The sequence below is a fragment of the Momordica charantia genome (assembly GCF_013281855.1).
Source record: "Momordica charantia cultivar OHB3-1 chromosome 9 unlocalized genomic scaffold, Mcharantia_2.0 BLBB01000009.1, whole genome shotgun sequence".
Lineage (NCBI taxonomy): Eukaryota > Viridiplantae > Streptophyta > Magnoliopsida > Cucurbitales > Cucurbitaceae > Momordica > Momordica charantia.
The window spans coordinates 23,848,415-23,860,124 of NW_028275167.1; the positions used below are offsets into that span (position 1 = coordinate 23,848,415).

General features: G+C 36.3%; 1 protein-coding gene across 1 annotated transcript; it reads right to left on the reverse strand.

Annotated features, from left to right (window-relative positions):
* Nucleotides 1–714: 714 nt before the first annotated feature.
* LOC111015924 (Nucleotidylyl transferase superfamily protein) lies at nt 715–11,331 on the reverse strand. Its single transcript, XM_022291117.2, has 12 exons — nt 10,913–11,331; nt 10,712–10,831; nt 10,207–10,392; nt 9,979–10,030; nt 9,811–9,876; nt 8,730–8,816; nt 8,502–8,594; nt 7,958–8,038; nt 4,154–4,225; nt 2,328–2,396; nt 2,100–2,210; nt 715–1,051 (listed from the first exon to the last, which is right to left on the reverse strand). The coding sequence occupies exons 1-12, from the start codon at nt 11,140–11,142 to the stop codon at nt 1,001–1,003; spliced, it is 1,218 nt and encodes a 405-aa protein (XP_022146809.1). The 5' UTR covers nt 11,143–11,331; the 3' UTR covers nt 715–1,000.
* Between the last annotated feature and the right edge of the window lie 379 nt (nt 11,332–11,710).

Sequence of the window (11,710 nt, forward strand, 5' to 3'; positions counted from 1 at the left end):
GAAACATAGGTCGACTCAACAAAAAAATGTAGATGAAAAATGGTTACATCACTTGCTGATTAAAATATATAATTATTTTCTAATGTATTGTTGTGTATGAGATATGTTAAATTAATGCTATAAATCATCTTTCTAAATGGTAATTTAAGAAAACATCTACATAATTTAATCAAATAGAAGAATGAATTTGGAACGATTCATTGTCCAAGATCAAAAGAAAAAAAAAATTGCAACTTATCTTTTATAAATTGAAGTAGACTAGATATTGATATTGAAATATTAGGTTTGAATTCTAATAAACAATAATTTTAAATGTAACCACGAATGATAACAAGCCTAGTGACTTTCCTCGTCTTTTTATATAGATGACTTCTTACTCATTGAAAATGATATAAAATTATTGTAAGACGTAAAAAGTTAACTCAAAACGTTAGCTCTATTTCAAGCATCTTATATTTTAATTAAAAAAGTTGAAAACGAACCAAAAATAAATCAAATAAAAACATAAAAGAATCAAATATCACCAAATACTACAAATCATTTCATTTAGACCACCCTCAAATGGTAGAGCAACCGAGAAATTTTTCACAAATGAATCTCTTTATTTAAAACATTAGAAAAATTAAAATAATATATTAAAAAAACACCTAAACTTCAGAAATGCAAAACAAAATTATAATTTTATTGGATAAAGTTCGATCAAACATGTAAATCTACCAACAAAATCAAATTTCATTTTCTACAAGTCTAACAATGGAAAATGCAAACAGCAGTGTGTAACAATAGCTTCCCTAATAATACAAAATTTGGATAGTACAAGTTATAGTAACTTGAAGTTAGAAAATAAAAAGTCCTCAAGTTTATAAATGATTAAAGACACATTTCGTTGGATTAAATGATAAATTTGACGAGGGTCGAAACACGAGCCCCCAACCCGTCGCATCGATTGCAGGTCGCCCTTGAATTAAATCATAAATAGTGGTTTGAAAAATGACTTCTTTCAAGCGAACATATTAGGGAGAGGCCTCACTGCCATAAACGCATCCACCATCTGAGAAGAACAAAGTAGGTCATGTCAGCCAAATCTTGCACTTAAAATAACCAAAAAAATTCAATTTTTTCTAAACATCCGTGATTGTTCAAGCCAGCTTTCACATACCTCGACAAATTTCACAAGATAGCTATCTAACCCTACTATATTTAGTTGTCAAAGTACTCGTAAGATATTAAATCTAAGGTAGATGGCCACCATGGTTCCACTGACTAAGACATAATACATTTGTCTTAAAAGGTCATATATGTTCAAATCCTCACCCCGCACGGTTGAATTAAAAGAAAAAATTACAGAACTTTTCTCATGCATTGTAGCGAGGCTATGGCTGTCTAACATTTCTATTATCAGTAAAATTCTTCATATGAAACAAAGGACAGCAGCACTATTTTTGGTCGTTCTTACAGTTTTGATTCTCAATAGCAGCAAAGTAGTTTTAATAGAAGAGTTGGGCCTACTAATATTGCTTTAACCCAAGCCTCACTTTTTAGTGCTTGTCTACAATAAAATTGTCCAAGTATTTGTATTCTTCAAGTCTTAGAAGGAACGCTTGCTATTCAAAATAAGGGAAATTTTCATTTTTCCCCACATAAAAGAACTAAAATCTGACTTTTTTATTAAAAAAAAAAAAAAAAGAACTTAACTTAAAACCAAAATATCAAAATCCAGCAACGGGACATCCATCATAGCCAAAAACCAATAACCCACAAAAATAGCCTTGTAGTAAATGGCCTTGTTCAACTATATATTAGAAACACTCCAACAAGTCACAAATCTTAAAGACAAAAATGAGAACTCAACAAAAGGTTATTAATTTCACCACTAAGATTCAAGTTAATGAAATTAAACTTTAACCAAAGTAAAAAATTAACGTTTATTTAACAAGAAATAGAACTATGGTACCATTAATTATTATAGCCACACCAGACATGAAAGAGATAATAACAAATAGTATCGTCATGATCAGAAGATGAAATGCTATGATACCAGATTTAGACGAACTACTTGAGGATAAATATGCCTCACATAAAGAATGCAACAAACTTACCTCGTCTGTCACAGCAGCCCGAGCTCTACGATGTCTTTCTACCATTTCAGTTAATACTTGTATAAGCCGCTGCTTCACCTCACCTGTCAGCATGCGTCCAGCACCATACTCCTAAAACAAATAATGGATTAAAGTTATGTTTCTTATAGGCTCTAGTCATGCCAAAACATTGTAAAGATGAAAAAACGGGCCATCAGAATATCAACTCCACAGAACAAGCAATCTCACCTTTGTTATGTGTTCAAGTTCGACATCGTCGTCCAGGAAGAAGTTCAGGTATTTAATGGGTATATCTACCTGTATAGTTTATAAAAAAAAGTTGACAGCAATTACACATTAGAAATTTCTAAATTTTCTTGTCAGACACCTGACTAGAATATTGACTGGATTCTTGGAGGCAGGGGGAAATAATGTGAATGTGGCAATGCATAGTGCGCACAAACAAAAATAATAATGATAATGAATTTTGAATTTTTAACAACATTACACCTTTTTAAGTACTTTCAATAATAAGAAACTAAGATTTCATTAGAAAAAAAATTAAATATATCTAAAATTTCAAGAGCTAAAAAAGGCATTCCAATTTGAATAGACAAAAGAGGATAAATAATTATAGAACTCCTTTCAGCGATAGCTCCATAAAGAAGCTACCCACACCACAGGATAGTATCCCATAAAACTCTACCTCTCAACAAAGCTTTTAAAAAATTGCAAGAAAATGTTTTCCTTTTTTTTTTAACGGGGAGTTGAGCTTTGCTCTGGCTCCCCTAGACCCAAGGGCACCCGCGCCAGCCTAAAGACCCGGACCCAAGAGACATCAAGGGTTTTTTGTATTGAGCTTGCTAGAGGGTTCGAAGCTGAGACATCTAAAAGTCAGTATGACCAAGAGACCACAAGCCCTTGCCAACTGAGCTGCTCCTTAGGATCTAATTGCAAGTAAATGTTAAAAAACATCTCTGAAAAATGAAGCCAAAGGACTTCAGTTTCCTTTTTCAGGATACCATCAAAGAGAGAGAACATCAAATCTTGTGTCGACTTAGGGAGTACAAGCTAACAAACAAAAAGTTAAAAAAGATTTCACAGGCATCAACCAGTTTCATCTGGTCCACCACCACACCAATCATTATATTTCTATAAATACTGAAGACTCCGACTGTTTTCATACAGCTCCAACAATACTTCGTTGTAAGGTCTTTGCTATTAGCTAACATGTAAATGAAAAGCAGCAAGCGGAGCTTGAAGAAGCGAGCCCCTATCAGAGAAAGCCATTGCGCGCTAGCCTCTTGTTTGTATAGGGTTCCAAACCTGCGCACCCCTAAACTAAAAGCTTTGAAGCCCCAACTTTTTTTATGGGATATTTGAAGAAAGAAGCCCCTTCATTATTATTAGTAGTAAGAGTAAGGTTTTCAAAAGGCGTAGACAAGCTACCTTTATGAAAAACCTTTGAGTTTAGGGGTAAGGGGGCGCTAACGAGCAAGAAAAGGCCCCTTCCTATATCGAGAGATAGGCTAAGGCGCCTTTACTATCTAATAGTGGGCCCCTCTTTCCTTTTTTGTTATTGAAAAAGGGGCAACTTTCTCGCTTGTTGCTTTAGAATCTCACCACATCATTCCCAAAGGGCCATCTGCTGACCACATCATTCCAGAATCTCACTTTCAACCCGCAGGCTATAGTACTAGCTGATTTCTTACTCTTCATACCACACTTTCTGGAAATGAACTTATGATTTTAAAATATAGAGCAGTATACAAATACACTTGAAAACAGATACTAAAATGTGTTTGCTTTTTCTTATGATAATAGTAAAATGTGTTGTGAAGTCTATCTGTCTATAGCATGTTGTATCTGGGTCTAGATGTCAACAATGCTTCTTAATTTAGGACTCATATTATTAAGCTTAGAATGGATAAAAAGACTAAAGACAGAACTAAACCTTTCTATTTCCCTTTTTGTATTACTTTTAAGTCATATATTATAAGTAAAGTCTAAAATAGCTTGACATTTTAGAAAAGTTTCAACTTTATAGCAAAGCAATAAATGAAAATAACTTATACCTCGAGATTTGCACCATATAATCTGTGCTTCTCTATGGAATCTTGGCCACCAGAGAATGCATATTTGTTTATCTGTAGAAAATAAACATAATCCCAATTCAAAAGGAAAAGACAAATTAATGCCATTGTAAGAGTATTGGATGAAATGTACATACTTTTCCAGTTAAGAAACAATTAATCGATTAGCAAGCAGAACATCTAATCTACGAATCACTACTACTCGTAACTAGACAAGTAATCACACTGACATACACTACTACTCGTAACTAGACAAGTAATCATACTGACATACATGTCACTGTTATCAGTCATCACAAACAATAAAGCTCCTCCATGGTTAAAAGTAAATTAGCAACTTCATGAAAATCTGAAAGGCAAAACTGTCATGTAAGCTCCATATTATGTGATCTTGTTAGAGAGGGTGAGATAATTTAACATTTCTACTTCCTCGGGGGAATAGTAGTAGAAAGAGGAATTAGTCATTGTAGGCATAAAACCGGGGGAAGGGGGAGCACCTAACCTAGTGACTTGGATGTTTTATTCTAAGAAGCACGGACACGACACGACACGGACACGGCGATACGCCAATTTCTAAAAATATAGGACACAGACACGTTGGGGATACGTTATTATTATTTTTTTTTTTAAGATAATATATACATATGAATTGATTATATAATACTTTTGCATAAATTAACCACACAAATTGAACAAAAACAAATCAAAATATACTTAACATCACAAAATCCATTATCCAACCTACATTAAATTTAAAAAGAAGTGGTCGGAGACGGCAGCAAAAGTGGCCAGAGATGACGGCAGCAAAAGTCGCCGGTAATGGTGGCGACGATGGTCGATGGTGGTGGATGGTGGGTAGGGTTTTGTTGTTTTGGACTTTGGTGTAGGGTTTAGGGTTTTGTTGACTGTGGACGGGAGAAGGAGAACACAAAATAGAACACGAGGGTTTCTGTTTTATTAAGTTTTCTCTTTTTTTTTTTAATTCAAAATAGGTTGGGCCCAAGCCATTTGGGTCGTGTCCCCCTGTGTCCTCGCGTGTCCGAGGAGTGTCTGAAATAAAAAAAATAAAAATAAAAAATTGGACACACCATGTGGCGTGTCGGACACGTATCCGGGACATGTCCGGCCGTATCGGTGTCCGATACGCGTCCGATACGGACACTCCACCTAAAATGGAGTGTCCGCGCTTCCTAGGTTTTATTGAGAACTTCAAAGAACAAGAAAATACAATGAGATAATCTCAAGTAATTTGAGGAACCCAGTTTCCTCCTCGAGGAAGCTCAAGCCCACCATACCATGCCCTAGCCTCTAGCTCCCCTGACCCTCACAATTTATAACCACCATTTCCCAGCAAATAGTACTAATAATACACTCATAACAATATCTCTAACACCTTATCCTCAAGACCCTGATCAGGCAATTGAGCTAGAATGACACAATTGCCTTCCTAATTCACGGCTAGTAATTTGAAATTTCCAAGTATAGTAGTGTGCCCTTGAGCTATAGATGCCTGTTTTGAGAACGTACAAAGGCCATGGTTATGGGACAATCATCCAAGAACCAAATCCCACCTTCAATACCCACCCGGATACTAAAGTGTAAAAGGCCTTAATACCTTCAACTTCATAAAACAACTGATATTCATCTTCGAACCATTTTATTTGCCTTGTGCTATGAGTTGGAAACCTTTTTTGAAAAAAAATCCTCAACTGTAAGTAGTCCATCTAGCTTCCTTATTATAACACATGCAGCAACCATCTGGAAACATAGAGTAGCCCACTCCCCTCCCCTAAATTGAAATGCACCTGTCCTTCATGGCATCATCATATCCAGTGCCAGACATCCTGATCAAGTGTTGGTAAGTCTGATTCATGAATCCCACCATTAAGGCCACCGAGCTTTGATCTCAAATTCCTACAACTAATTTCCCGATGATCAGCACTTACCATTAGTGATGTCTGCTAGTGTGGACAGACTACTACCCTACCTATGGTATCAAGGTTGGCTCCAAACTAAGGAGACAAAGATCATACGAGTCTGAAGAGAGAGTAATGTGTTAGGCTAAGAAGCACGGACACAGACACAGACACCGGACACGGACACGACACGGCGATACGCCAATTTCTAAAAATATAAGACACGGACACAGACACGTTGGGAATACGTTATTATTATTTTTTTAAGATACTATATACATATGAATTGATTATATAATACTTTTGCATAAATTAACCACACAAATTGAACAAAAACAAATCAAAATATACTTAACATCACAAAATCCATTATCCAACCTACATTAAATTTAAAAAGAAGTGGTCGGAGACGGCAGCAGAAGTGGCCGGAGATGACGGCGGCAGAAATCGCTGGTAATGGTGGCGACGATGGTCGATGGTGGGTAGGGTTTTGTTGTTTTGGACTTTAGTGTAGGGTTTAGGGTTTTGTTGACTGTGGAAGGGAGAAGGAGAACACAAAATAGAACACGAGGGTTTCTGTTTTATTAAGTTTTCTCTTTTTTTTTAATTCAAAATAGTTGGGCCCAAGCCATTTGGGCCGTGTCCTGTGTCCCTCCCAGCGTGTCCCCCCGTGTCCCCGCGTGTCCGAGGAGTGTCTGAAATAAAAAAAAATAAAAATAAAAAATTGGACACGCCACGTGGCGTGTCGGACAAGTGTTCGGGACGTGTCCGGCCGTATCGGTGTCCAATACGCGTCCGATACGGACACTCCACTTAAAATGGAGTGTCCGCGCTTCCTAGGTGTTAGGTCATTTTCCATTTGGGTTGAGCTCTTTACACCACCAAGATCAAGATGTAATCTACAAGAGTGAGCCTTACTACCCTTCCAAATATTTTAGCCCTTGAATGGGCTGTCGCTCCCAAGAAATTAATGGCTTGATAGAGAGGAATCTTGAATGTCCACCCCCAACTTCTTCATGAAGTTTCAGCCCACCTGCATAATGCCCATGAGATGGAAGCCCAATCTCCTTGCTTGCTCCCTCATTCGATCATAGATGGAAGCCCAAGCTTTAGCCCTACTTTTACCCCTCTTGCAAAAACTACACCATCAATATTGATGCTTCTTACCTAGTTGTATGTGCCACCTTGCCTAATCCATTTAGCATAAGTTCCTATTACCAATGGCGTTTGCCTCCATGTTTTACATTTTCAGTTCCTTGAACTACTCTTCTCATCTCAAACACACGCAAGTTATATTTGATCAACTCTCACACCTACTCACTCCCCTCTCACTAGTTTTTAACTTGGTCACCACTATAACAGACTTGCCTGATGCCTGTTCCATGCAATTTTGAAGTCTATTCCACCCAAATATGAGATTTCCTAACTTGATCCAATTCACTTTGTGTGAAACATAGTATGGTTTCTTTTTCAAAATATTTCTCTCACAACAACGTTCACAAATGACCTCAAGGATACAACCAATTCACTACCTTTTCCTCAGTCATCAAATAGAACCTTTACACAAGAGTTATCCAACTAATGAACAAAACCCTTCCACCAATAGCCTAATTCCTGGCTTGCATGAACCATGCAGTTCTTTCTCCCTCTGAACATTGTTACAGAACCTAGACGCTTCCAGAGAGACTTTAATGCTGCATTTCTCTAACCAGGAAAATGAGTGAGAACTCCTATGCATCTAGGAAAACTTCAAGTCGGCAGGAGAATGGACAAGGGATTTAAATTTTTAATACTCACTCAACAAGAACACATATATTTCAGCACAATAAAGTCTTCATAGAAAACAAATTATTAGAGAAAGAACTGAAACCTTATTTTTTATGTCTTTTGCAGAATCAGTCACATATATGGCAGAATTTGGATCACTAGCAGACATCTTTCCATTCTCCCCCTGCAGATAAGACATTGAGATAATAAGAACGCAATTGTGACACACAAATTAATGAAAACAAGAACCATCAGGGATCTTTTAATCACACAAAATCGCTGGAACCATAATTATATAAACTAAAGAGAAAAATGTTTAGTACGGAACAAAATCAAGGAGAAATCAATAGGTAGAAAATGAAAAAGATAAAACAATATTTTTTAAGAACTATAGACATGATAACTCAAACATAAAAGTCATCCAATCATAAACATCATTCACAAGTCTAAAACCAAGCCCATGCATTCCGGCAAGTAAAGTAAGCACTATTTTTTTTTTTTTGATATCTGTGAGTGTTCGAGCTAGCAAGTAAGCACTATGTTTATAACAATCTTTATGTTCTTAAAGGATTTTATAAATTTATCAGTCTTAAGTGGTAACTTTAACATGATAAAAAAATCACAGAACATAATAATTGTGATGTTACCTGCAGAGCAGGAAAGAAAGAAGATTCGATCAATGCAGGTTTATGATATCCTAAACGAGGAGCTACATCTCTTGTCATCCGAAAATAAGGATCCTGGAGAATCAATAAACAAAATTCACATAATCAGAAAGAAATATCAAACCCAGACTATATGATTATACCAAAACTGGTATATGCTTCTCAATAAGGTGAACAAAAACCATTGCTAGGAGAAATCATAAAAAGTACTTGATCAATTGCACAAGGTATTAAGCATCGAAGATCATCCTTGCCAGAGAAAAGATGTGGGAATGAACTCGGAAATGAAGGAACTGCCTGCATTAGAGGGGGATGATGATGAAAAAACAAAAAAAAAAGTTTATTATTCCTGCGAATAATTTAGACAATGAAGTAGTAATGCTGTCATAGACATACAGAGTAAGAGAAAAATCATGAAACTATATTAAAGGGGAAATATTCATCTATGACAGCAATATTAGAGAGAATAATCAACAAATGCATGAAATCTGAAACTGGTGAGAAGGATATTCTCTCAATATGCTTCTGTCCCAAAATTGTATGCCATGTGTAAAAAGAAAGGGAAGACTAGAATAAATCTTTTAATTCAATGCACTTTTGCCTGTTGGAGTAAGGTTCAAGTCCATTCAGCTTGAATGTAATGTAACTTGATGAAAGATTTTCTTATTGAAATCCTTGATGGTATGTCAAAAAGGAAAGCTAAGATCCTTTTGAAAAATGTAAACACGATAGTTTTATAGGAGTATATAAGGAGAGGTATAAAAGAATTTTTAAGGATCTCTATAGAGAGCTTTGGCGAGTTGTTTGACTTTGTGGGATTCATAACTTCAACTTGGCATACCATCATTGGAACACTTTGTAATATACTTATGATCTAGCTAAATGGAGTACTTTACATAATCTTCTTTGCCTCTCGACTCTCCATTTTAATACTTCTTTGTTTTTAATAACAGGTTGTTTCTTCCTAAGAAGAGAGACTAGTTAGCTTGAAGTCGATTTGCATAGAATGTGGTTTGCGGGAACAAGACAGAAAAGTTTCATTTTTAGAAGTTAATGATATACACGTCTTTTCCAAAATCTTAAATATATATAGTATATCTATTGAGTGAGAGATACAAGGATAGTGCATGAGCATCAGTGATTCATCTCAAAGAATAGATCAAAATCTATGGGACAAATTATGATCATAAATTGGATCTAAACCCAATCTAATATAAAATTAATGTGATAACACAAAAATGGATTTCAACAAGAATTATTTATTAGTCCCTATAAAAGTTGCAAACTGTACCTGCACTGGTGGAAAACTAACTTTTCCAATATGATCTTCACCAGTAAACCCAAAAATACCCACAACCTAGCAAGATCAAAGTATCAAAATAAGCAAAATAATGATAATAATAATAATGGAAATCTTGATAACAAAAATATCCAAAATGATTAGATTATAAGTCGGTACCTTATTGTATGTAACACATTTGCCAACTTTCACCATGTTTTTATAGAAAGCGCTGTGGAAATAAATCCCAAAATAAACCAAGTTAGGAACTCTAAGCACTTGGATCGTTTTCATCTAACAGCAAATTTATATTTGGAATCGTTAGTCTAAACAGTAGGATCTTCCAACTCAATGACTGTCAGATGTTTCTTCTCTTCTAACGGATAAGTTCACACATATCATACTCACCCACCAACATAATCAAAATCAGCAAAGATAAAGGTTTTCGAAATATCAAAACCACAAGCAATGATGTCCTTCGCATTCTCACGAGCAAGCCTCTGGCTCTCTTCCACAGAGAGATTTTTCCACATACACTTCTCATCGTCAGTGAGTTGTATCACAAGGGGAACCTTAAATGCATCTTGCAAATATCTACAAACAAAAGCATCCAATATTTATATTCAGATTGCGGGGGGGAAAAAAGGCTTCCCAAATCCAAAAGTTTAGTTGAAGCACAATCAATTAAGAAACGTGTCCGTCACACAAAACCCAAATAAATTTTCCTGTCATTTTTTCAAAAAGATGCGAAATTCATACCATTACTCATCCTTTTACAGTTCCCCAGAGTCCATTTCCCCATGAAATGGGCAACAGTGGCAATTAAAACAATGGAGATAAATATGTATAGGCCAAAAATGAAAATAAACAAAAAAAATGCCTAAGCACGCACTATAAGAAACTGAAAACACACTTGGTAAACATAAAGGGAATGAGATGCCCCAAATGCAAAGCTTCAGAAGAAGGTCCTCTTCCCGTATACAAGTAGAATTTCTCTCCCCTCTCGTACGCATTCAAAATTTCTTCGAAGTCCCTGAGAGAACCATATAAGCACAATTACCGCAGTTCCCGACTGCAAAAGGGACTGTAGAAAGAGAGAGAGAGGGAGATAAACCGATGGGCAAAGAAGACGCCACGGCGGAGGAAGACATGAGGAGGACGAGAGGTCAGCCGCTGTACTCGCTCGACGAGAGACTGGTCGAGCCTCTGGCAGCCGAATTTGTCAATTAGCTTGTCGTAGTCGATTTTGCCGCCGTCTTTGCCCGAAACTTGCCATGGATTAACCACTTGATCATCTTCCTCCACAGATTCTTCTACCTTTCTCTCCGCCTCTACCTTCTCCATGTTCCTATTGCTTTACTGCAATCCGCCGTCGTCGTCGCCGCCGCCTCTTCTTTTACAGCGGTTGATCCTTGTGGCCCTAGTAAATTTCCCTCTTCATGCTCCCCGGAAAAGCAAGGGGCGGGCCACTAAACTTGGAAGCTTAGATTCTCCCAATACTGTTTTTATTCTTCCTAAAGACCATATAGAAATTTTCAAAGAAAAAAAAGGACCATTCAGAGTATTTTTTTTTCTTTTTTATTATATTTAAGAGAACAAGGGGGGGGGGGGGGGGGGGGGGGGGGGGGGGGGGTTCTGTTGGGTTTGAAATGCCGAGGTTATAATTAAATTAACTATTTTTAGTCAGAGTAATATTTATGCAAGAATATCAATATCAGTAAAAATTTGAAAAATAGTTGAAGGAATAAATGAGACGTTAATTCTAACTTAATTATAATATAATTAATATTTTTAACAATCGTACTCATAAATCCTAATAATATATATTCACATGAGCTTTAACCCAATTGATTAGGACATCCATCTTCAATCAAAGAGATAGTAAATTTGAATCTCACTCCTACGATGTAAC